The 27,646-nt window shown below is 41.1% G+C and overlaps 3 protein-coding genes across 3 annotated transcripts; 2 read left to right on the forward strand and 1 right to left on the reverse strand.

Annotated features, from left to right (window-relative positions):
- The first annotated feature begins 10,167 nt into the window (after nt 1–10,167).
- LOC122669596 (probable pectinesterase/pectinesterase inhibitor 46) lies at nt 10,168–12,472 on the forward strand. Its single transcript, XM_043866391.1, has 2 exons — nt 10,168–11,224; nt 11,793–12,472. The coding sequence occupies exons 1-2, from the start codon at nt 10,168–10,170 to the stop codon at nt 12,470–12,472; spliced, it is 1,737 nt and encodes a 578-aa protein (XP_043722326.1).
- Nucleotides 12,473–18,203: 5,731 nt separating this feature from the next.
- On the forward strand, nt 18,204–20,508 carry LOC122668793 (probable pectinesterase/pectinesterase inhibitor 46). The gene is made up of 2 exons (XM_043865325.1): nt 18,204–19,290; nt 19,832–20,508. The coding sequence occupies exons 1-2, from the start codon at nt 18,204–18,206 to the stop codon at nt 20,506–20,508; spliced, it is 1,764 nt and encodes a 587-aa protein (XP_043721260.1).
- A 1,281-nt stretch (nt 20,509–21,789) lies between these two features.
- On the reverse strand, nt 21,790–24,901 carry LOC122668794 (putative pectinesterase/pectinesterase inhibitor 45). The gene is made up of 3 exons (XM_043865326.1): nt 23,870–24,901; nt 22,811–22,971; nt 21,790–22,481 (listed from the first exon to the last, which is right to left on the reverse strand). Exons 1-3 carry the CDS (start codon nt 24,877–24,879, stop codon nt 21,790–21,792), a joined length of 1,863 nt encoding a protein of 620 aa, XP_043721261.1. The 5' UTR covers nt 24,880–24,901.
- Nucleotides 24,902–27,646: the final 2,745 nt, after the last annotated feature.

Here is a 27,646-nt window from a genome sequence, read left to right on the forward strand (position 1 = left end):
TTTAAGCCAAAATTTCCCTTTCAATTTCTTTAACTTCTATTATTTCTCAGGAGAGAAGGATTACAGTGCAAATGGTGGGAAATAGGAAATTGACTTCATTTAACCAGATCTAACCATCCCAGCTTTAGACAACTTCTACATCAGCTTTGAACCCCTCTGCTCTGTTTTATATTTTGGGTTTATTATTCCCAATCACATCCTCTGAATTATCAACAAATTAGAATATCATTTCAATCTCATTGTCATACATAAGCCTGGGTGAGGGTGCTAATAGGCCGTAAATGATTTACTCAAAACAGAGTTATATGACCAACGTTAAATTCCATGGTTCCAGCAATGCAATCTGAGATGGGAAGAACATTGCTTCATGTACTTCTTAACTCATGGAATAGTGGGTCAAGTTCCAAAATTTCAATGCTGTGTGAGAAAAGCACATGGTGGATTCTTACAATCGTTTTCTGCTGGAGCAACTGTAGCAGAAACAATACTTACCTGAATGGAGACAGTCGTCTGCTGGTCTTGGTAAGTGGTGAAAACCTGAGATTTCTTGGTAGGGAGTAACGTTACTGTTGCTGAGTAATCGCAGCTCCTCTCACGGCGAACATTGTGGCGCAGCTCCTCTCACGGCGGCGAACATGGTGGTTGAGAACAGAGAAAAGAAACCTAGGGTTTTTCGTGAGGTGTTCTTTCTTCCTTGAGAAGAACCTCTCTAACGTTCATATTTGGGAAGTCAGGGTTTAATTTGGTCATTTGGTCATTTGGTCATTTGGTCATTTTACCCTTGAAAGGGTATAATGGTCTGAAATTGGTCAAAAATCTTCATCCGTTTGCATTTAACGTTCCGTTCTAACGGAACGGACCAATTTGCTACAGTGTTATGAAAGCAAGGGGGAGTTTAGGATTAGAAAAGTTTAAGGGGGCATTTGGACAAATGGGCATTTCCAGGGGGCATTTGACAAAACCCAAAAATTTATATAAAATCTTAAGTTGTAACTAGGGTAGGTATTTTCATAAGAGATACACTGTTATTTGAATTTGCGTTAGATATATTCATAATAGATACACTATTATTTGAATTTTCATAACATGCAAGAAGGCTTTGTTGTTGAGAGCCATTTGTTACGCAGATAAAATTCTCAAAATGTACCCTTGGGTTAAGAATATTCCGAAAAACAGCACCCAAGAACAACACCAATTTATGCCTAAGTAAATCCATTTGCTTAAGATATTATTCACAAATAACCAAACACCCCACATGAATCTAACAAAAATAGTCAAAAATTTCAAATTCCAAAAGAATAAAAAGTCAAATCTCTAGTTTAAGAACATAAACCAATAAAAATCTGATTTTCGATTGTAAGGGCAATTTTCAACTTTCAAATGGTAGGGTTCTTAGATCTAAATATTTCATAAATTTTATTATGATAAAAATCATTTAAAACCAAAAGACCCGCAAATTAATCTTTTGTTTCGATGTCTAAAATTTTATTTTCATTCAGGGTGATTTTAAAAAGCATTAGTGCATACAAAATAACTCCTTCAATATAAATCAAATTTAAGCAATCTTGGATTTGTTGAAAATTTAGTTTTATGCTCTACCTAATACAAAAAGTCTCATGCAAAACAAAATTATTTGACTAGTCATATTTATTAGAGAATAAGAACATTTCTCTAAATTGAGAGCGGTTTAATTATTTATAAGGGAAAATCACACTGCCACCCCCTAAGGTTTGTACTAAATACAGAGCGACCCCCTATGTTTCTAAATTATACAACCGCACCCCCTAAGTTTAGGTTAGTTGTTACAATCAGCCCCACTCTGTTAGTTAGGTGTATGGTGTTAGTAAAGTTTGCCTTCAAATGACTAATATACCCCTAATGGGGTGTGAGCTTACCATTTTGCACATTGGGCATCCCTAACTTCACACCCCTTTCCAAGGTCACTGTTCTTCACATTCCCTCTTTTGAGAGCTCTCTGCGACTCTAATGGCGCTCGGAAATAGAACAAGCAGTCCCGGCCGAAACCCATCTCCCCATGAATTTAGCTCGTCTCCATGGAGCCCAGCACACCCAGGATGCTACCAGCCGTTGGGCTGTGCCGCACACATCCCTAGGCATGCGCCGAGATGTGTGCGGCACAGCTCAACCGCTGGATGCCCCTTGGCAGCATCCTGGGCGCTGAGCTCCCTGGAGACGATCCTGATCCTCTCCCCATCTCCCCATCTTCTCATCTCATCTCAACCCCACCTCTTCCCCCCTCAAGATCGTTGTGATTTCATCTTTGTTCGTGCCGTCCAATCTGCTGAAGAATTACTTCTTCTATTAGAAAGAATTGATGCTTTGCTCACAGATCCACCTTCAAAATTACCTGTGAAATTGATTGTGATTGATTCGATTGCGGCACTCTTTTGTTCAGAATTCTAGAACACCCTGGCTGATCTCAAGCGAAGGTCGTTTCTGTTTTTTCAAGATTTCAGGGAAGTTGAAATCGCAGGCGAAAAGGTATTATACTTTATTTAACAAAATTTCTAGGGTTTTTGTGGTTACGAATCAGGTTGTCAATTTTATGGCATCTGATGGTGTTCATGGGCTGAGAGTTGGGAATTTGAGGTGCAACCATGGCGGCAGCACTGGTCAAAGCCCTAGATGGAGTTCGATCTGATGCTCATCTATGGAGATCATGTTCGTTATGATGTTGGGTTGGACAAGCTTGATGTGGTTAGTTCCATTCTACGGGAGGGAGGTTGGGATCATGGTCTTGCTTCTTGAGTGGAACTCATTAGGACTTGGGAAAAGCTTAGCAATATTGGTAGATTGGGGGAAACGATTCCGGATTTCATTTTCTAGAAAGGTAATTCAAATGGTATTTTTTCCTCTAAATCGGCCTGGGAGATTATGAGGAGCCCTCACCCTCAAGTGCCATGTAACACCTATGTGTGGTTTCATTCATGTATTCCTCCTCAATCCTTGACTTCTTGGGGTTGTTTACTGGATGCCCTCCCAACTAGGGATCAACTCCACATATGTTTTGATGTGGAGGAACGGTGTCATGTATTATTCCCAAGTGGCCCAAGTCTCCTAAGAATCAATACGTTGTAGAGAGTTGGGGGATTCACCCCATTTGGTCCTCCAGATAGGTCATTGACTAGTGGGATTCTGGGTCATGGGCTTCTCTGAAGCTGGCTTGGGTTTTTGTCTAGTATGGTTATTCTTTTGCTTCTCAGTAGTGTCGTTGGTCTACTTCTTTGGTTCAGGATCCTCCCTTGCCCCTATATTGTTTGATTAGCTGGGAGGGGGCTGCCTTTTAGTTGTATGTATAGTCTATCTTTTCTTTACAATAAATTTGATATTACCTATTGAAAAAAACTGTATAATCACCTTAGCAAAACCAAAACGATAGATAGAAACCTTATCAAAACATCAGTACTCAAGGTCAATGCCGACAGGAGTTGTTTAGGGAATCGAGACAGGACCAGTGCTGGCGGCATGATGTGTGATCATGATGGTAAGTGATCCTTTCTTTCAAGATGTTCTTAGGGGTTAAGACTATTTTTTTAAGCTGAGTTTGCGGGTCTTATGCATGGTACTCTTAAATCGAAGAAATTAAATGTGCCTACCCTATGGATTGAGTTAGACTCTGCATCTGTGGTCCTTTCAATCCAGTCTAGATTAATTCCTTGGCTTGCGCTCTAAGATTGAACTTTCCTCCAACCATTCTTGAGATGCATTCCGTGGTAGATCACGTACTGTTACCGAGAGACAAATCACTTTGCTGACTACTTGGCAAAAGATTTTGCAAAATCAGGGAATTCAAGTGATATGGTTCAATTTCCAAGCCACAGTGCTGAGGAGCTTGGGATTGATGCAATGTTAAGACCTAGGTTCAAATTCTATTAGTAGGGGGAGGTAGTTCTTACTGTAGGTGGGGCTACTTCTCCTTTAATCCTTTGCCTAGGAATGCCTAGCTCTTTATTTCTATATTGTATTTATTTTTCTTTTCTTTGCTTTAATGAATCCTTTTAGCGAAAAAATAAAATAAAATAAAACATAATAATCAACTAATCCAATGTTTTAAGAATTGAGAATCAGATCGGTGAATCGGCCGTGATTGATCTCGATTCCGATCCATTTGACACGTCCAATTCACACCCAAAATCCCTAGAAATTCCCTGTTTTTGGATCTGATGACCGATTCTAGGGTTCTTGGAGACTGATTCCCATTCAATTTGGATCGGAATCACCATAGACTGCCATCCCCGATTTGTGTTTTAAAAGCCCGCTGATCAAACTGAGAGGATATTGCTGATGACAATACTTTACCCTTAAGTGTAATTTGCTAGGGCAAGATTTTAAGAAATCAGTTTTGGAGCTGGTGTCTAGCTTAAAAATCATTGGTTGTCGATCTAACTAGCATACTGTTAAGGAGAAAAGTGTTATGGTTGGTTAGACTGTTAGGACCTATTGTTATATGTCACTATCAGTATCTATACGGTTTAGAACCTTCTCTGTACACATCAGCTCACATAGCCTTCTGTACAAACTCTATATATATTGTAACTTCTCTCATTAATAAAGTGTGAAGATATCAATTGTCTACATGGTATCAGAGCTTTTTATGCTCCTACGAGTGTCCCTCTCTTCGTTGTTGTGACTCTGCTTTTTTTTCTTTCAAAATGTCCTTTGAGATCTCCGGTGGTCTGTCTCCTACCACCACCACCATAGTGGCTCCGCTGGTGTTTTTGAATGCCACTACTACGATTCCACTCAAGCTTACAGCATCGAATTACTTATTCTAGCTTGCTCAGTTCCTTCCGCTCTTGCGCGGCCACAACCTTCTTGGATATATCGATGGCACATTTCCAAGACCTGCTTCCTTTAATGCAGACTTGTAACAGCTATGGGATCGCCAGGACCAGCTAATACTAAGCTGGATCATATCTTCACTGTCTGATGAGACTTTGCCACATATCATCAGTGCGAGAACATCGTTTAAGGCTTGGACCACTCTCAATCGTGTTTTCGCCTCATCCTCCAGACCTCGAGTGATGGATCTCAAGGATAGCCTCTTGCACCTTCAGAAAGGCACCTCTACAGTACCTGAGTTCCTTCTTGAAGTGCGATCAGTGGCTGATGCTCTTGCCGCCATAAATAATCCAGTATCCGATGAGGATCTGGTTCTTGCAACCTTGCGCGGCCTTGGAGAGGACTTTCATGATTTCGCCACTTCTGTGCGCATTCGCGCTGAACCGATCACCTTCTTGGACCTCTATGGTCTGCTTATGACTCAGGAACTTTACCTATCTTCTTCGGCATCTACTGCGAGTACTCCGATCTTGACTGCTAACATTGCCATTGGATCTGATTGCAGTATTGGATCTGATCGTACTGGACGCAATGATCGAAATCCTCGATTCTGTGGTAATGGTCGTCACCAATATTACTCAAATCAGGGGCGTAATGATCGCAATAATGGTCGCCAATATTCACCCAAGGGCTCTGCCAATGGTTATCATTCCTATTCTGGTAAAGGAAATGGTTCCAATAACTGCAGCTCAGCTTCAAGTACTTCTGATGGATATCGCCCTTACACTGGTTACAAAGGTAATTCTGGAGGTTCAAATGGTGCTGCTGCTTCAGGTGAGCCTTCCTTCCTTAATAATCCTCGCACTACCTGTCAAATTTGTCGAATGGAGGGTCATGTTGCTAGACAATGTCCTCAACGATTCAATCATGCCTATTTGGGTAAGTTTAGCTCTTCTACTACACCTGGTTTTTCCGTTTCACCCACTCTTTGGCTTCTTGATAGTGGTTCTAACAACCACATTACCGCAGACATGTCCAACTTAGCCATTTGTGACTCATATTCTGGATCTGACAGCATCATTGTTGGCAATGGCCAAGGTTTGCACATTTCTTATCATGGATCTACTACTGTGTCTTCTTCTACTGCTATATTTCGTTTGACAAATGTGCTTGTTGTTCCTACAATCCACTGCAACTTGCTTTCCATTTCTAAGTTTTGTGTTGACAATGCTGTTTACTTTGAGTTCCATGCTTCTTTCTTTTATGTTAAGGACTTCAAGATCCATCGGACTCTGTCTCAAGACCTGAGTGACAACTAGTTGTTCTGACTTCAGTTATTACCTTTTGAGCATGGCAACTCCTCTGTTCAGCTACCTGTTTCATGTGCTGCCTTGACTGTTACTGATTGGCACAGGCGTTTGGGGCATCCCTCTGCTCAATGGTTGCCTCATATCTTACCTACTTCTTTGCTACCACTTACTACTTCTAGTACTATTCCACTTTGTGATGCTTGCAGCTGCTCCAAGTCACATAGGTTACCTTTTATTTCATCTTCTTCTACTACATCTGCACCATTACAGCTTATACACATTGATATTTGGGGCCCAGCTCCTATTGTCTCTTTTGACAAATTTAGATACTATATCATTTTCATAGATGACTTTACCAGATATTGCTGGCTTTATCCTCTTTGTAATAAATCGGACATTGTCTTTGTGTTTAGCAAGTTTAAATGCCTTGTTGAAAATTACTTTCAATCCTCCATTAAAGTTTTACAATCTAATGGGGGTGGGGAATACGTCAAACTTGCATCATTTCTTTCCACACATGGGATTTTACATAGGTTTTCATGTCCCCACACCCAGGCTCAAAATGGCCTTGCTGAAAGAAAGCATCGACATATTGTCGAATCAGCCTTGTCTCTTCTATTTCAGGCTGGTATGCCTGCTCAATTTTGGACAACAGCTGTACAAACTAGTGTCTACTTGATCAATAGACTTCCACTTCCATCTTTGGGAAACATTTCTCCGTTGGAATGCCTCTTTGGCATCTCACCAGATTACTCATCTTTAAGAGTATTTGGCTGTTTGTGTTACCCATGGCTTCGGCCTTACTCTATGCATAAACTCTCCCCACGTTCAAGACCTTATGTCTTTTTGGGGTTCTCCCTTTCTCATAAGGGTTATCGATGCTTCGATCCAACAAATCAAAGGATTTTTATATCGCACCATGTCATTTTTGATGAACATGTTTTTCCCTATGTGTCCTTGACTTCCTCTCGGCCTACTCCTCCACCTTACTCTTCTTGGTTTTCATCGCAACCTGCCCAGATTATACTTCCCTGTTCTACACCTGAACGGCATGCACCAAGTTGTGCCACTGGGCCTGCTAATGTGTTTTCACATGGGCCTGCTATTGATGTTGCTAATTGCCTTGATACTACTGGGCCTGACAGTGCTTCTGGGCCTGTCACTAGGGTGGATATTACTTCTGGGCCTAATACTGTTTTTGTTCCTGGGCTGCATATGAGTTCTGGGCCTGATCATGCAGTTATAAACAATAACATGACTATTAGTGGGTCTATTACAGATATTGGTGATGCTGCACCATCTGTTACTCACAGGTCTCATCCTATGGTGACTCGCTCTGGTACTGGTGCTCTCAAGGCAACTACTCTGCTCAATTTGATTTCTGTGGTGGGCACCTCAGATGATGTTCCAACTTGCTACAGTCAAGCTGCCAAATCTCCTCACTGGCGCCTTGCAATGGCCAATGAGCTCAATGCCTTAATAAAAAACGGCACATGGGTCCTTGTACCACCAGCCGCTCATCAAAATGTCATTGGCTGCAAATGGGTGTTTTGAATTAAATGGCGCCCCGATGGCTCTATTGAACGCTAAAAGGCCCTCTTGGTGGCCAAAGGCTTTCACCAACGACCGGGCTTTGATTTCAATGAGACTTTTAGCCCCGTGATTAAGCCAACTACGATTCGTATCGTTCTTTCCCTTGCGGTAACTCATGGTTGGCCGGTGCATCAGTTGGATGTTTCTAATGCGTTTCTTCATGAGGACCTCATTGAGTCCGTATATATGACGCAACCACCGGGCTTTGTTGATGCTGCTTTTCCTTCACATGTGTGCCACTTAAGGAAATCTTTATATGGGCTATGCCAAGCTCCTCGTGCTTGGTACGCCAAGCTTAGCTCTTTTGTCCTGTCACATGGCTTTGTGGCGTCGCAGACTGATACTTCACTCTTCATATATCAGTCTGCCTCAGTGGTCTTATATTTCCTTATCTACGTTGATGACATCTTAGTCACCAGGAACAGCAATGCCGCCATAACGGTTCTCATAGAAGCATTGTCTCGATCCTTTGCTCTAAAGGATCTTGGGGACCTGCACTTTTTCCTTGGTGTAGAAGTCCAACGCACAGCCACGGGAATGCATTTGTCTCAGGAAAAATATATAATGGACTTACTCAAGGAAACCAACATGTCTACAGCCAAGCCCATCTCGACTCCTATGGGCTCTGATACATTGTCCATTACTCAAGCCAAGGCTTTATCCGATGGCACACTTTACAGAAAAACAGTTGGATCTCTCCAATATCTGGCGGTCACAAGACTTGATATTGGTTATGCAGTCAGCCGTGTTGTGCAATTCATGCATGCGCCAACCGATTTACATTGGTCCGCTGTGAAACGTATTTTACATTACTTGTGCGGCACAATCTCTTTGGGCTTATTCTTTGGTTCGAAGTCCTCTGTTTCTCTTACGGCTTACTCCGACGCCGATTGGGTTGGCTGCCCGGATGATCGGAGATCAACTACTGGTTTTGGTATCTTCTTCGGCACCCATCTTATCTCTTGGGGTGCTCGCAAACAACGCACTGTTTCTTGCTCCTCGACGGAGGCGGAGTATAGGGCTGTTGCTAGTACAGCAACTGAGCTCGTTTGGATACGATCCTTGTTCGGTGAGCTGGGCGTATTTCTTCCTCAGCCTCCTACACCATGGTGTGACAACGTTGGCGCGACATATCTCACCGCCAACCCTATTTTCCATTCTCGCACCAAACATATAGAAATCGACTTCCATTATGTGCGTGAGTTGGTGGCTGCTGGCTGTCTTACAGTTCGCTATGTGCCTACTACTGATCAAGTGGCTGATATCCTAACTAAATGTCTACCAAGCACACGGTTCCTTACTCTCCGGGACAAGCTTGCGGTTACAGATCCGCTGCACTTGAGGGGGCGTGTTAAGGAGAAAAGTGTTATGGTTGGTTAGACTGTTAGGACCTATTGTTATATGTCACTATCAGTATCTATACGGTCTAGAACCTTCTCTGTACACATCAGCTCACATAGCCTTCTGTACAAACTCTATATATATTGTAACTTCTCTCATTAATAAAGTGTGATGATATCAATTGTCTACACATACAATTGATAACTGGTGATACCAGCTGACATTATTCGAATAGATCGATCAGCCATCAGTACTATACTGGTATACCGGCCGATAGCTGATAATCTGACTCCCCAAACCATCATCTAATTCCTTTATTAAGTCTCCAAGATCGGATTGGGTTAAGTCCAATCCCAACTCTGATCAGAGTCAAGATGAATTAATAATAGGGCAGGTCATGTATTAGCTTTGGGTTGGCTATAATTAGTTTAATCAGTTTAACTTTTGATAGCTAAAATAATAATATTAAGAGAATTGGTGAAACCCGGGCCCATCCGAATCCATCCTATCGAGGCCCATTGACATCCCCAAGCGGGGGGGTTAAGAGTTGAACGGTTCAGCCACTCACATACATGTATGGTTAGTAAGACATATAATTATTAATGCATCTACACACTACAATTACATGCGAAGCACTCCCAATTTCTCAATTTGCTTCTTTAAATTTATGACTTCGAAGATCAAACTCTCCCTTTATATTGTTATATTTAGGGAGACAGCCTTTTACCCAAACAAAAAAAAAAAAAAAGAAGAAAATTTAGGGAGAAAGCCGAAAGGATTATATAAAATTAAATAAGAAATAAAAGTAAAACTCTCCCTTTATATATATTGTTATATTTAAGAATAAAGAATTATATAAAATAAAAAATAAAAGTAAAATCTTGCCTTACTAATGAAAGTGCAATACACGTTGTGTAAGTAAACAATGGCATTATAATTCTGGCCATGTTGGGTGTTTGTTTATATAAGGAGACCAAGATCTCCTTCCTCTCCTCGTCTTTGGGCCATCATCTTCTTCTTCTTCTTCTCTGCAATTGTCTGCCAATCCTCCCCACCTAGGAGGCAGGCTAATCAAATTTTTGGAGTTTTTGGTGCAGCAATTCCTTAAAATTTTCCAAGTATGTCTTCTTCATACGGGAAGATAGATGAAGCTGAACAAGCAAGGCTTGAAGCTCGTCGGAAAACGAGAAAGAGAATTACCATAATAGTCTTGTCCTCTATCGTCCTGGTCGCCATTATTGTCGGGGCATTAGTGGGAACTCTCACTTCTCGTGGTGGTGGTGGTGGTGATTCCTCTTCTTCGTCATCCACTCCTCAATCGGTTTCGGATTCTATAAAGGCAGCTTGTAAGGCGACCTTGTATCCGGATTCATGTTACACCAGCCTCTATGCAATGCTGACCAATTCCAGTAACATTGATCCTCAACAACTGGCCAAGTTGTCCGTACAAATCGCCATAACAGAACTATCCAAAGTGTCGGATCAAGTGTCCCTCCTGGAATCACAAGGCAAACTCGACAATATGTCCGCAGCTGCATTGCAGGATTGTGTGACTCTCATGGATCTGGCCATGGACCACCTCAACGATACTCTCTACTCCACTCAGCTAACGGCGCTCCAAGCAGCGGACGATCTCAGAACCTGGTTAAGCGCAGCTGGGACTTGTCAAGACACCTGTCTAGTGGGCCTTCAGAATGCTTCGCAGAGTCTGCAGACCCAAATGGGACAGTATACCCAGAACTCCACTGAGTTCATCAGCAACAGCCTCGCATTGGTCACCACAATATCAAACATCGCATCTTCTATCAAGATGGGGAGACGTTTGATGAGTAGTAGCAATGATCAGGAAGTCGAAGTCGGCGAGTTCCCAGTTTGGCTGAGTGCAGCAGACCGGAAGCTACTCAAGAAATCGGCAAATCAGATCAAGCCGGATTTGGTGGTGGCACAGGACGGGTCCAGCAAGTACAGGACCATCAGCGAGGCACTGAAAGCTGTTCCTGATAAGAGCAAGAAGAGGACAGTCATCTACGTGAAGAAAGGAGTTTACAATGAGAAAGTTACGGTCCTAAGCAGCAAATGGAATATCATGATGATCGGTGATGGCATGGGTGTCACTATCGTCACCGGCAACCTCAATTTCGTCGACGGCACTCCCACTTTTCAAAGTGCCACAGTCGGTAATTAATCAATCCTCCTCACACTAATAAATTTAGGGAGAAAGAACGCCTATCTAGTGTTGTGCCTGAGGACTTGGGTTTCCTCTCGTCATCCAGCTCAGCAAAAACAAGGGGGTTTGGTGGTCATTTCACAGAGAGGGCCCACACTGTGTAACCCTTGTGAAACCCAAACATCCCAGTCCGTGTTTTGCTAGGCTGGATCCTCCTCCCGCCACAGCTTAGAGGGGAGTCAAATTCCAAATTTAAGGAGAAAGAACGTTAACGACCGGTGTTGTGCTAACACCTGGGTGTGTACCTATATTAGACATAGTCGAGTGTGAAAAGAGTGACGCTGGCCCATGAAAAGGCGGAAAGCTTTTTGTGTTGGACTGTGGTGTCTGGGTGCATGTACACTCCCTGACACAACACAACACAACACCGATGATTAGCGTTCCATTTCCTATAAATTTAATTGCATTTTCCTCATTAGTTCATTCATTCATTTATTGAAGAATCAAAGTATTTATTTTATCAATATATCACAATAATATTCCCCTCCCTTTGTTAATCATTGATGATGATGATGCAGTTGTGTATGGGAAAGGATTCATGGCTACGGGGATGGAAATTCGCAACACTGCAGGGGCAGTGAAGCAGCAGGCGGTGGCCCTGCTATCGCATTCAGACCAATCTGTGTTCTTCAGGTGTCGCATGGACGCATACCAGGACACACTCTACACCCATTCCCTTAGGCAGTTCTACAGGGAGTGTGACATCTTGGGCACAGTCGATTTCATTTTTGGGAACGCAGCGGTTATCTTCCAGAACTGCAACATTCTGGCAAGGCTCCCACTGCTAGGCCAAGAAAACACTCTCACGGCTCAGGGAAGGTTCGACCCAAACCAGAACACAGGCACCTCCATCCAGAACTGCAATATTGCTGCGGCAGAGAACCTGAAGAGCACACAGACATACCTGGGGAGGCCATGGAAGAATTATTCCACCACAATATACATGGAATCATGGGTAGGAGGATTCATCAACCCAGCTGGATGGCTCCCATGGGTGGGTAACACAGCTCCCAACACCATCTTCTATGCTGAATACAACAATGTGGGACCCGGTTCTTCCACAAAGAATAGGGTGAAGTGGAAGGGGTTGAAGACATCTCTTTCCGCCTCTCAAGCCAATAAATTTACTGTAAATTCCTTCATCGGTGGGGGTAGATGGATCTACGGTGCAGGGGTGCCTTTCAAAGCCGGCTTGTGATCGCGCGAGTTGCGCTGCCAGCTGAGGAGTGAGTATTCCTAATACAATACGTAGCTGACCACCACGACAGATGCAATGAATGAATGATATCTATATATGGGAATTATGGAATATGGAGGATGCATGGATCGAATTATATTAGAGAAATAGATAGGTGCATGGCTGGCTAATTGCCTACTCTTCTTCATTCTATTTTGCTGCTTTTTTTTCTTTTTTTTTTTCGTTTTTCCCGCCTTTTTGTCGTTTTCCTTTTTTGCTTGGTGGTGGTGGGTGATTGGTTGTTTATCCCATTTTTTCACTACATCTATAAAATACAAATCAAAAAAAGAAAATTTTTTGTGAGTCCATAAGATTGAGTACGGATTTAAGATCGTCTAAAAAATTCTTGTTCTGCGTCTTTCTATTCTGCTTCGGCATTTGGTGTCTAATGAGTTGGGAGCAGCTTTTCAAAAGGGGAAGATTATTTCTTCAACCATTAGCCTTGCCTTGGAGTTGGTGAATCTCATGCACCCATCTATTCGGGGTGATAGTATAGGTTTAAAGTTGGATGTGCAAAAACCTTATGACACCTTGCCTTGGTTGATCAGGGTTTGGGTGTTTCTGTTTAGTATCATCAAAAAAAAAAAAAAAAAAAAAAAAGCTTATGACACCCTGCCTTGGAACTTTTTATTCGCTGTGCTCAAAAGCTTTGGGTTCTCCGAAAAATGGATCACTTGGCTACACCAATTTCTTTCGTCCACTAAATTAAATCTCAGATCTTTTAAATGTAGGGCCATTGGTTACTATTCGGTGAAAAGAGGTCTTCCACAAAGCAATCCGTTATCTCATTCTGTGTATATTTGGTAGAAGAGGTACTGTGCAGAGAGCTGAACCAGCTTGTCAGAGATGATAAGACCAAAGCTCTTTCAGGTCCAAGGGGGGTGCAAGTCCCTTCCCATCTCTAATTTGTTGATGATGTATTCATCTTCATGAATGCCTCAACTAGGTACGTGAGGAATTTAAAGGCTTTTCTACCAATGTATTAGGAATGATTTGGGCAACGTATCAACCTTGAAAAAAGCAAGATTTCTTTGGGAATATCTCTTCTGCTCGTAGACATAGGCTGTCAAATTTGATGAGGGTTCCTATATGTTCTCTTCCAACCCCGTATTTGGGAGTTGAAATCTTCAAGGTTGGGGTTTCAAAGGAGCTTCTTCTTCCTATTATGGATAAAATTAAAAGTCGTATGTTGGGTTAAAAGGGTAAATTATTGTCCATGGCAGGAAGATCGAGCTTGTCAGGTCAGTGATATCAGGTATCCTTGTTCATAATTTTTCAATTTATTGATGGCCGGAGTCTCTAATTAAATTTGTAGAGAAATGGATGAGGAACTTTAATTGGTTTTTTTTTTTTTTGTTAAAGATTAGCAAAAGTATATTAATAGGAAAAAAATAATGATTTACAAGAATGGAAGAATGAGAGACACCATTCGATCACATTGATTGGGTTAAGCTTAATATGATGGGAGTTCCCTTCGGAACCCAGGTCGTGCAGGAGCAAGTGGGGTGTTTTGCAATCATGATGGTGCGGTAATCTCTTCTTTTTTGAGTTACTTGGGTGTTGCAACAAACTTTGAAGCAGAGTTTAAAGGCTTTACTCAAGGTGTTTTGCGGGCGATGGAGTTAGGGATCCAAAATTTGTGGATTGAATGTGATTCGATAGCGGTAGTAACATCAATCCAAAAGCAGAGATATCTGTGGTTTGTTTGACAGGATTGGCTCTATATGCTCCAGTATTTGTCAAATATCATGTGGAAGGTTACACATTGTCTTAGAGAAGTAAATCCAACTGCGGATTTCTTGGCCAAAGTGGCAATTAAACTTGTCTCATTTTCCATTGATTTTTCTTTCCCTATGTCGGTTAAAGCGGACCTTCACTGGGTTGCAACGGAAAAGATTAGGTTCCAGTTTTGCTAAAGTTGTAATTTGGAGGTTAGGTTTCCCCTGCTGATGGCAATGCCAAAGGTGGGGGTTTCTTTTGTCTTTGCCTTCATCTGGGTTTGTCCAAAATCAGGCTTTCTTGTATATTCTTTCTCCTCTTCGTTAATATAATCTGATCTTTAGTGAAAAAAGACATCATTGGATCACTGCTCCACCTTCGGCATGGCCATCAACAGAGCGGCGATCCAATCAAGGAAAAAGAAAAATCAACAGAATCTATATTTAGGTTTCAATTGAGCATCCTAGTTGACATCATGAAGGACAAAAGGAGGAGCATAGTCCCAAAAAGTAGAAACTCTTGTAGCGGCTGCATGCTTTGCTAATCTGTCCGCAACAGAGTTCACTTCCCGATAATAGTGAAAGATCTGCATGTAATATTGTCCAAAAAGTGCTTAAAGAACCACCATTTTTTGTTAAAAGCACCAAGAGATGTTTTGGTTTTGAATGCAATATACAACAAATTGCGAGTCACATTCGATCTAGTGCTTATTTGGACTAGTGATGAGGAACTTTATTTGGACTAGTGATGTTGATTCAGTCGAGAAAATTTTCGTAAAATGAGAGGATGTTAGTAGACCGTTTTCGGATGGTGGCAAATTGATCATTAACATGAATTATACGTTGAGACTCTCTCTTTACACATATGTGGCATGCCTAAAGATCAAATCATAACTCTCTTTTTTGATCTTTGATTGAGTTTTTTTTTTTGCTTTTTACAGCTTTCATGATTTCACTATCCATCCAGAATTGCACAGATCTCAAAATAGAGCTTGAATCTGATGCTTGTGCAAAAACTGCATCCTGAAACATACGTATCCTACCAAAAGAACAATCTATAACTTTCCAATCCGATAGCAGATTGATGTAATCCAATTTTCTTGGAAAGATAACTCGGAGATGTTCAATTTTCATATTTGGAGAAAAGCCAAATTTTATCTCGAAGGTAACTCAAAAAATACATGGAGTTTCCACTACAACATAAACATGCAGTCTTCACCAAAATATTTCTTCATTTTAATGTGGCTTGGAGAATTGGACTTAATCAAATGGAACCATTTGTCATTGCAGAAAAATGAAAAATGAAAAATGAAAAATGGTAGAGAGTTCATTAAAAATCTCCAAACTCTTTAGGTTTGCCCCATTCCAGACCACTTGTACGACTCTTTCATACGAACTCGGATCAGCGCGATTCCAATTGTATTGAAAAATGACTCGACGCCCTACAACTTTCTAGTTCCGAGCTCTTCCCAAACTGTCACTTGGCCTGTCCAAATTGGATCCAAAGGTTTTAACACATCAATGTGGACCTATGACTTTGCTATTCAAAGCCCATAAACCTTTCACCTGATCCTTCCACATGCTTGCCATTGATCGAATAACAATGTCAAGTGCTGCCACTTTTGCCCGGATACCTCAATAATGTTGTCTAACTATCACATATCCAGTAGTCACTATCTGACACGTGTACAATGTCACTTATGCACCATTTTGAACACTTCCCAACTACCGACCACATGCCACATGTGCCTATATAAGGGTGTCAAAATAGAATCGAAATTGACCGTTTATGATCGAATTAAATTGAACCACAAAAGATTTGATCCAGTTTTGATTTCATAGATTTCCTTTCCAATTTGATTCTGGTTTTAGAACAAAAAACTAATTATTAACTGAATAAAAATCGTATAAAAACCGTTTTATAATTGATGATTTTTTTTTTTTAATAGATTATGATACCGTGGACACAATGAAGAACTAAAAAAAAAAGAGGCATAGTTTAATTTTTTTCTTAACTACTTAACATTTTGTTATCTTTTTTTCTAATCCTTTTTCCATAGTTACCATCTCCCATACTGTATTCCATAATTTTATCCTTATCCATGGATACCATCATCATTGGTATCATGGTGGGTTACGTCCTTACATGGTAACATATATAGGTATAAAAAACTAACCCTAAGGCTAATCTCTATCAGTTTTGACCGGTAGACAACAATAAGTTTTTTCTCCCGTCTTTCCCTCTCCCACATAACGAGGACAAGAAAAATAGAATTAAAGGGTACAGAGGTGAAATCGAACGTGAACCAATGCTACAATCGAACACAAATCGATCATTAATCGGATAACGAAAACTAAATAGAAACCAATAAAACTGCACCACATATAAAACATAAAACAATTATGATTTTTGATAGATTCTTATCCAATGCGGTATTGATTTCTATGTTGCAAAATGTGCACTGAGCTGGAAGCGGACCGTTAAACTAAAACCACACCGTTTGACATCCTTACATGTGCCAAATCATCAAAACATGCCCATTCAATTCATTGTACGTGCCATCATACCTCATGTATAATTTGTCATGCTCATCATGCACTCACATGCATCACATACATATATCATGCATTCCATCTTTTCCATAATCACGACCATGCATCCACATCATAATGCATGCATGAACACATCACCATCATGCTCCTAACATGCTATAAACATACAAAATCATGTTGAACATATTAGTATGAGCCTGCCATCACTGCTGCATGCCACACACACATGTCATGACATACCAACTGACATATTAACCATATCAATAGTTGTACATACATATTGTACTCCTCATCTGCCATGTTCAATTGATCCAAAGTCCTGTCATTATGTCACACCCTTCAAAAAGAAAACAGTTTAAGTTGAAGCGGGTATCCGATATGCCTCTAAAACATTTTCAGTTCTACCCAAGATTTGCTTAATTTGTTTCGTTTAAAAAACACACTACTAGTTGATAATATAATGGAAAAGGTTGGGCATGCAAGCACCTTACGTGTAGGGAGTCATTTTAAAGGGAAAAAAAGAGAGATAGACATGTAGGGTGCTAGCATGTGGTATACTACTAGCATACCCATCCCTCTCCCTAATATAACATTATCAAAATTAGACCTGGAACGAGAGACAGCCATACAAAGACATTTATTAAAGTAGGCAATACTCGGTGATAATAGATAACATTGGAGAGACTGCCAATGAGCTGTACGTGACAAATGATCTCAAGCCTTTGCATGCTTCCCTTCTTCAGTTGATCTTTTTGTACTACTACAAAAATATTGTCACAAGGAGAAGAAAGAAATCCGTTGGTTATGGCCAAATGTTTTTTGTATTGGGGCACAGGCTGCACCCAGACACATGGAAGTGGATGAAATGGCCACCCTACCCCCCTAAATTACAGGTCCATATGTCTGAACGTAAGCTACGCTACGGCATAGAGAACATCTGCCCAATTATTTACTAAGTTAGTTAGTTAGTTTTGGGATAGTCACTACTTGTGATATATAATTAATCAAATCAATAACAAGATCAAGATGTGGCTAGCTAGCTAGCTAGCTCATCCCTTTGATATATATACGGATCCAACTACCTAGTTGTATCCACTTACATGGAACGCACTCCAAATTTCCTCAAACTCTCATTGGGCCGGGAAGCAGCCAAGCAGGTTTGGTGGAATATGCATGTTGGGTTAGGGTTGTGGATCGCACGTAGTACCACGCGGCATTCATTATAAATTATAAAATTAATGCTGTCCCATCTTCTATTGTGTGTGTATCTCTGGATGTTTTACAGGATCCTAATAGAAATTTATATTTGTATCTTCGAGCGCATATATAGCCATACAGGCTACAGCTGACCGAGCGACGGGAAGACTCTTTCTTGCCGTCCTACGCACAGAGACAGGAGGGCAGGAAGAGAAAAGAAAACGATGTCGATGTGTTCAGGTACAGGTTCGTGGAAAGCCTACGGGAAGATAGATGAAGCTGAACAAGAGAGACTGGAAGCTCGTCGGAAATTTAGAAAGAGAATTGTCATCATAAGCTTGTCGTCAATCGTTCTTGTCGCCGTCATCGTTGGGGTTGGGATCGGAATTGCTTCTCGTGCGCGTGCCTCATCCTCTGGTAACTCAGGCAGCAGTGGTGGAGCTGCTCAATCAATTTCGGATTCCATCAAGGCGGCATGTAAAGTGACCTTATACCCGGATTCTTGTTACACCAGCCTCTATGCCATGGTAACCAATTCCAGTCACTTCGACGGCCAAAATCTGGCCAAGTTATCCATTCAAGTCGCCTTGACCGAACTATCCAAAGTGTCGGACCAAGTATCGCAGCTCCAATCCCAAGGCACACTTGACCAGATTTCCGCAGCGGCTCTTGAGAACTGTATCGAACTTGTGGATCTGGCCATCCATCACCTCAATGACACATTGTACAGCTCCAATTGGGATAAACTCACGATGCTTAAAGCGGTAGATGATCTGAGGACATGGTTGAGTGCAGCTGGGACGTCCCAACAGACTTGCCTTGACGGCTTGGAGAATTCATCGCAGGAATTGCAGGCCACCGTGGCACGCTATACCGTAAACTCCACTGAATTCATCAGCAATAGCCTCGCCCTTGTTACCGCAATATCCAACATCGCCACCTCCATCAATCTGCGACGACGTCGTTTGATGAGTAGTGATCGTGATGAGCTCCCAATGCCGATGTGGCTCACTTCCAAGGATCGAAAGCTACTCCAAAGTAATAGCAGCACGGCAGCTAATGTGGTATTGGTTGTGGCTAAAGATGGTTCCGGTAACTACACCACAATTGGCGCGGCACTTAAGGCGGCGCCGGAGCAGAGCAGCAATAGGATTTTAATACATGTGAAGAAGGGTGTCTACACCGAGAAAGTTATTGTCGACAAGTCCAAATGGAATGTAATGATGGTCGGTGATGGCATGAACGTTACCGTCGTTTCCGGTAGCCTCAATGTTGTCGACGGCACCCCCACATTCTCAAGTGCTACAATTGGTAAGTTTTTCCTTTCTTTGGTTTTTTCTTTTTTTTTTCCTCTTTCAATTCCACTGATTTTATTTTAGGGTTGAAAGAAGAAAACAAGTCTGATCTCAGTCCAAAAAGTGTTATGGTGATTCTTCGATGGGCCATTTCACCTTCAAAACGCGCCAGAATGGCCTGTAGAACTCATCGAGACCTTCAAATCGATAATTATTTCGACATATTTTGGGTTCATGTTCAAATCAGACCGATGGGTTTTTTGAGTCTGTAGGTGCAATTCTATACTTTTTTGGGTTAGGGCTAGCTCTCTCTTATAAAGTATCCTTATCTCTTCTGAGAATTATGTGAGTTCTATAATTTCTCTTTAGAGAAGGAGTGAAACCATTCTATCGCTCGGTCTTAGATGTAGCCTTCCTACTTGAGGGTGAACCACGTAAAATCCTTATCTTGTGTGATTGTGTGTTAATTTGTGCGTTCTTCTCTTTTTCTTCGCTTCTTTCTGCAATATCGCCATTTTTGGGCGTTGCTTTTCTAACACTAGTTAGTGTACTTGCAGCTGTGTTCGGGAAAGGATTCATAGCAAGAGATATAGGATTCAGGAATACAGCAGGTGCAATCAAGCAACAAGCAGTTGCCCTTTTATCAGCAGCAGACGAGTCAGTGTTCTACAGGTGCCGCATCGACGCATTCCAAGACACTCTCTATGCTCATTCACTTCGCCAATTCTATCGGGAATGCGATATTTATGGGACAGTAGACTTCATCTTTGGAAATGCAGCAGTGGTGTTCCAGAATTGTAATATATGGGCGAGGGTACCATTAACTGGCCAACAGAACACCATTACAGCCCAAGGGAAATCTGATCCCAATCAAAACACTGGAATCTCCATACACAATTGCACCATATCCCCAGCAGGAAACTTGGCATCCGTTAACAGTTATCTTGGAAGGCCTTGGAAGAATTACTCAACCACCGTATACATGCGTTCAACAATGGGAAGCTTCATTAATCCTGCTGGGTGGCTATCATGGATGGGGAATTCACCTCCCAACACTATCTTCTACGCTGAGTTTAGAAACTCCGGCCCCGGATCTTCAACAAAGAATAGGGTTAAGTGGAAGGGGTTGAGAAAACTCACCCTTCCTCAAGCAAGACAGTTTACTGTTGGCTCACTTATCCAAGGAAACGATTGGCTCCCACAGGTCAGTGTGACCTACCAATCTGGTATGTAAAGTATCATATATTCCATGATCGGGGCTTTTTGGGGTTTTATGGAAATTTTTTTCCCCTTCATTATTTGTAGATTTTTTTTTTTTTTTTTTTACCTAAGCCGATTTATTTTCTTTATGTGTTTCAAATACTATCAAGTTGAAGAGTATGCATTTGAATTGTCATTTTTTTTAGAATTTCAACCAAGGAAAAATGATGTTGTAACTAAGGAAGGTAAACCTTCCTCTTAATTTTGCCTTTTCAGTATAGTATTTTTTTTTTTTTTTTTTCCAATGAGGCTAAATCCTATAGCTTCACATAAAAATTGCATTTAATATTGCATCCAAATAACTCAATTTTTTTGAAAATCAATTTTTACCACTGCATTAAATAACTCTTACGAATAAGATTAAGGGCAATTAAAAGAATGTCACCAAAAAAAAAAAAAAAAATCTTTTAATGGGAAATGTGTATAGAAGAGATAATAATAATAATAGGGTTTTTAACAAATACCCCCCTTGAAAATATCCATTTGTCTAAATGTTCCCCTACAATTTTTCAAATTGCAAACTCTCCCTTATTTTTAAAATAGTGTAACACTTTGGTCCAATCCGATAATTTAGGATGTTAGACATTATTTTCAAGGAATCTAATGACCAAAATGCCCCTCTGATTAAAACCCATCAAATCAAAATTAAAGAATAAAATAACCAAATTGCCCCCATCTTCCCCAAACGACGGGCTCAATTCTTTCTCTATAGATTTTGGTTTGGCTAATTAAGAATTTTGTGTATTCGATGGGCTTCATTCTAGTTGTTTGTTCAATATCACATGCAATATTCTTCACGTAAAAAGTATTTATTTATTTATTCATAAAAAGTGGTTTTTTGATATAATAAAAAGAAAAAACACATCAAACAAAGAAAAATAAGTTACAAGCCATGTAAAATTGTTTTGCATGTTTTTCAGTACTGTAGAATACCTTCTTTCGAATTTTCATCAGTTCCCCTAGCTCCCCCCATTTGTTGTATATCCTCTTTCCCCTCGTTAGAGTTAATTAGATAGAACAACAACAAAAAAAATAAAATAAAATGTCAAAAACATCTCACTCCAAACTAAACCAAACCAAACCACCCCCAAGTGAAAAATAATGTGAAAAGCCCATCTGCTGCATGCATGCATGCAGTATACTCCCTTTTTAATTAAACTCTGGTTTCTCATCCTCAAATTAAACATGACATTAATATCAGCGATGGAGAAGTGAAGCTCTAGATAAAACATCAAACAGTTGTGAAAGTTGGGCCTCAAGCAAAGAAGCCTACTTTAACAGGGGTTCCTGTGGCCTTGATCCAGTTTGATTGCAAGAAAGGCTCCACAGTGTAGAGTTGGGCTTCCTTCTTGGTAATAACCTTATAGCCAGGCCACTTGACTCTGGCACTAAGGCTAGCTCCCGGTCCTTTGTTATTGTATTCAGCATAAAACAAAGTGTTGAGAGCGAAGTCTCCCTGCCAGGGTAACCAACCATCTGGATGGATAAGATCACCGATCGTTGATTCCATGACTATGGTCCTGGAATACTCCTTCCATGGCCGCCCTAAGTAATTTTTGAAATTTGCTTTGACGGGTTCGAGGTCTGTATCTGGTTGGATGCGGCAATTTTGGAGGACAATTCCGGTGGTCTCACGCTTGTCGACCCTTCCTTGTGCTGTGACGATATTTTGTTGGTTGTCTAAGGGTTTCCTGATCAAGATCAAGCAATTCTGGAATATTGCAGTTGCATCTCCAAAAATGAAGTCCACGGTGCCAGATATGACACAGCTTTTATAGAACTGCCTGTGAGTTTGAGCATATAGTGTGTCTTGATAACCCTCCATCCTACAATTGAGGAAAATTGAACGGTCAGCTTGCACTCTAAGGGCCACTGCCTGATGCTTTTGTGGACCCGCCGTGTTCCTGAATCCCATGGCTTGTCCTATGAAACCCTCTCCTAATGCCACTGCAATTATTTTAAACAAAAAATTAATATAATAAGATTGAAGGAAAATAACTAATGTTATATTAATTATCAATGATAATGATAACATGCAATGTTTAGATGTTCAGGTCATTGTTGAATTAATGGACACTCTAACTAACATGGTATTAGAGCATCACGCGCATCATCAATAATACATGACGCTTGTCATCATCAATATTAATATATGCATACGATCATCCAAAAAAAAAAAAAATCTTATGCCAGTTGAGCTTTTCCATCTAATAGCTTAAGTTTTTGGACTTCAAATGCAAATGGAGAAAATTAATTAAAGCATCAATTTAGCATACCGAAGGACGCAGTCTGGAAGGTCCTAACGCCATCAACAAAGTTCTTGTTTCCTGTGACGATTGTTTTTCTCGATCCGTCTCCGTACATGGTAACGTTTACCATATTCTTCGTCACAGTCACAGTCTCGTCATACATCCCTTGCTTCACATATATCACGTATCTGTATCATAATATCAGTTTTACTAAATAATTTTCAACAAATTAATTGTAAATTTAGCAAATTTAGCATGCATGCATGAATGAATCATTAATACAAATGCTAATTTCTTCTTATATTATTAAGGAAAATGAAATGAAACTTGAGTAGTAATTAACTTGATGATGATGATGATGATGATGATTCAGGTCACTTAGAGTAGCAATCTAAGCAGTGTTTGGTATGCATTTTTGGAATGAATTCTAGGCCAATTTTGTATTCTCGGACGATATTGATCAATATAGCCTTCCCTCTTCTTGGAACCCTATATTGGCTTTCCCAGATTGTCTCAATCTCTTCTAACTAGCTTTAAATTACACTCTCACCCCTGGTTTTTCAAACGAAACTCAAATCACCGTCCCCCCCCCCTACCCCTATATTAGACCCTAATATAACAAATTAGTCCCTACCATTAGTTTTATTTTTATGTTGTCAAGTGATGTTGTCAGCCAGTTAAATAAATTTAAATCCCTAAACTATCCTTGATATCCAAACATAGAATTTGAAGGGTAGTATTGTAAATTTAATTCTAATGTTTTAGTACAAGGGTAAAATAGTCCTTTCACACCAATAAGCAAACTAACAATAACTAACAGTCTGACTAATACCGTTACTGTAGAGGGGGACGGATGAATATTTTCAAAAAACCAGGGGATGATTTGAGTTTCGTTTGAAAACTAGGGGATGACGTGTAATTTAGATCACTTTCCAATGTAACCCATGTGTTATAAGAAAACTATATTGGTAAATAGGCGATAAAAACAAGTATCTTTATCATCCGAGAATGCAAAATCGACTTAGAATGCATACCAAACGCTGCCATATGTGAATGCATGTGTGATCATCAGATCAGATAACATACCGTCCAGTGTATGCTTTAGGCATGGCCAACAATGCCTCTGAAATGGTCTTAAATTGTCCACTCCCGTCCTTGGCCACCACAGCATTAGGCTTTGGCTTGGAGGAGGCGCCCTTCCCTCTGAGCATCCTCCGATGCTCAAGTGACATCCAAATTGGAAGACCATCCTCATCATATTGTGTCGTCAAGGAGGAGGAGGAGGTGGTGGTGGTGAGCTTCTCCTGGTGCCCCATAAGACGACGGTGACCTCCGAATCCCGGAACCTGCAGGACAGAGAAGAAGGAGTTCACCTCGGAGACGATGGCAAGGGCATTGCTGGTCAGTTTCCTGACAGAATCCAAGGTCTTCTGCATCTTAGATTTCAAGTCGCCGTCAGGAAACCCATCGATGCAGGTCTGCTGGTAGGAGATCACAGCACTCAACCAATTGTTGAGGTCGTGTGACTTTGTGGGGAGATTTTTGACGTTGGTGCCATTGCCCACTTGGGAGATGGAGTCCAGTAACTCTTCCTTGGCATCCGCAAGGAGTACCTTACAGTCCTCGAATGCATCCTTCTCCGCAGGATTGCTGAATTTAAAACGGGAAGAGGTGTCGACGGCCTTCCCCACCTCGTCCACGATCACCGTTATGGCTGCCTTGAGGAGATCCAAAGGCCGAGAAGCAGAATAGCTGGAATTGTTCTCCACTTTAGACAAGCTGGAGACGCATGCTTTCCTGTAATCCGTAGGTGCGCATATCATCTTGATTGCCTTACTCCATTTTGCTATGTCATTGCTGCTGCTTGATTCACCTTCGTTTTTATTCCCATTCCCATTCCCATTCCCATCCCCATCGTTCTGATTCTTGTTGTTGCTATTATTATCTTTGGATTTAGAGACGATCATAACCCCGGAAGCAACGAGGATGAAAAGAATGAAGCCCACAGCTACCCCAATCGTGATCCTCTTTTTAAGCTTCTGTTTTCTTTCAGCCTTTCGACGTTCCGATAACAGCCCAAAGTCTTGGAACGCCATTGCTAGGGTTGTTCGTGGAGGTCAGAGAAAGAGAATAATAATAATAAGTCTCTCTGCCTTAGATGTGGCCTAAGGGCCTAGGGCAGAGAGAGGACGAGAGGCCCAACAAATTACCTTAATTTCCCCCCCTTCTCACCTCTTCCTCCTTTCTTCAATTCTTCTTCTCCTTCTTTTTCTTTTTCTTCAATTTAATTCGCTGTTCTTATTCTTCTCCTTCTCCTAATTTGCCTTTTTTCTCATACCTAGTTTTTGGTTCTTAAAACTTATCTCTAAATGAAGGGATTTGGAGGAATTTGAGGACCTCAATTTGAAAGTTGGTTAAAAACGGTGGTGGGGAACGGGTGATGGAGACCCCCCCGGCCCCCCTGGACTTAGGTTCTCAGTCCTAACGAGTGTGGTCATATGCTTCCCGCTAAATTTTGCCTATTTTTTCTTCTTACCCGGGTTTCTCTCCACCCACGGTGAAGAGATAACTGAAGAACATATCTTTTCGGGCACCACTTTTGTGGTGCTCGTGTAGGAGTCCGGAAACCATGGAAAGGGTATTTCAGACATTTACCGTGAAGAAAAATTTTCTTCTTTCTTCTTGTCCCACCCAGATTTACGAAAATATTTTGGCCCTTTGAGAAAAAGGGTCCTTTTTATGGCCTGCACAGACCATGAGGTCGTCTGATTTCTTCCACACATGATATCTCTTTCAAAACAATGCATATAATTGGGATAGAGGATCCTTAGAAATCAAATGCAGATTAGCATTCTCAAAAATTGGAGAATGCCTAACTATGGCTGGCTGGGCCTTTCTCATCTTAATTAAGGGACAGTTTAGGTTTTTTGATGCAGGGTCATTATTGCTAACGATGGAACAAAAACATTACATTTTTGCGATCCGTCAAGGATTGACCCATGCTGTATCCATTGGGCTGAAGATGAAAGAAATTTGGTGTGATATCCATGTATCACTCAATCTCTTCCATCTCCAACCAAATGTCTATAGCCATGGTTTTTGTTTGATAGTTATCTATATATAGCAAACTTAACACTTGATGTACAGTTTAGACTTATTACTAATGGGTTCTGTATGACTATTGCCAAAAATCTGGCAAAAAAAATGCTTGTACACCTTCTTCTTTGTAATATAGTCCTTCTTGGTTTCATAAAAAAAAAATAATAAAAAAAATTGGAGAATGCATTTCTTGAAAATAATCGATAATACTTGTTGCTATCAAGATCTTCCTCTCGCGGTATGGTTCCGTAGTGGACACAATAGAACCAGAAGATAGATAGGGTGAGTGCCCTGGAATGGGTTCCGAGGGGGGGGACTCTCCGATGCCTAAGTTAAGTCTCAGAGCAAAATACTAGTGAACAAGACCAGAGACGGAAAGCTTGGTTTCAGAGCTTCAAGGTCCCAACCAATGGAACAGTTATAAGAGTCTTACCCCCTCTCTCCTTTCTCTTCTCTTTGTAGGACGTTGTCTCCAATGTCTTTCCTCTCCTTAGGGTTTCATGTTCCTCAAGTTAGGTGGGAGATTCGAGCAGAAACCATTAACCGAATTTGTCAGTATTGTTAGTAATTGTGCTATTGGCAGGCCACGTGTAAAGTTCCTTACGCAGGGTTCCGGCGTGAGGCTATGATTGAGGGTCCGGCCGGGTTGTTGGTTCTTATTTCCCAATCGTTCTCCAGTTCGACCCTGTTACATGTGTCTTCATGCCATTAGATATTAGATTATGTATATATCAGGTCGATACTTATTCCTGAAGTCAGATCTTGTCTCTTTGTCGGAAGGGTCTGTCGTTTTAGAGTCCTGACCAGCTTCCTGCTCATTGGTAGCTGCTAAGGCTTCTACTACGTTGATGTACTTATCACAACGAGCCATGAAGTCTTCCATGGTTTTTGGGCTTTTCTTCACGATGGAGACTCGAAGCAATGTATTCATGACCCCTTCCTTTAGTGTGTTTAGCTTTGTTATGGGGTCAAGGTTCTCCACTTCCATGGCTTCTTTATTGAATCACATCAAGTAAGAGGGGAGAGGTTCTCCTCTTTGTTGCTTGATCGTTGATAAGCTCGCAACATTTTTCTTATAGTTTCTGCTACTCAAGAAGTTTCCAACAAAAAAATTTCCCAATTTATTAAAATTAATCACTGACCTTGGCTCTAGACAGTCGAACCAAGCTCTGGCTCCGGAGGTAAGCGTGGTGGGGTAGGCTCTGTACATAATCGGATCTGAGTCTCCGTGGAGTAGCATCATTGTTTTCAAGTTCTTAAGATGCTCCACCGGATCTGAGGTTCCGTCGTAGCTTTCGATCGACAACATCTTGAATCCATGAGGGAGGGGGTCCTCATTATCTCATCAGAGAGTGTTGTCTCCATTTATTATTGTAGCTCTTGGATTTTTTTGGGCTAATTTTTGCTGGTACGTTCTCCGTTTGTAGGATACTTTGTTGGAAGATCTCTTCCTGATTGCTTTGTTGTTGATTGTTCCTGGGTAACACTTGCGGTTGTGAATGCTTCTGGAGATACTTGTCTTGGTTTGATTGATTCCTTGGATTTGGTTGCTCATGAGGGAGGGTGTGGTGGTTTCCACTAGATCCACTAGATCCGTTGGAATCTAACTTGTTGTCCCCTTCTGCTTGATGCTAACTCTGGTGAGGATGAGGAGCATGAGTCTTGTTTCTCTGTTGTTTCCAGTTCTATAGAACTATTCTCATCAAGAGCTCCAGTTTCTCTCCCATGGCAACGAATTGAGTTGAGTGACCGGAGCTTTGGGAT

Source organism: Telopea speciosissima, chromosome 7 (assembly GCF_018873765.1).
Source record: "Telopea speciosissima isolate NSW1024214 ecotype Mountain lineage chromosome 7, Tspe_v1, whole genome shotgun sequence".
NCBI lineage: Eukaryota > Viridiplantae > Streptophyta > Magnoliopsida > Proteales > Proteaceae > Telopea > Telopea speciosissima.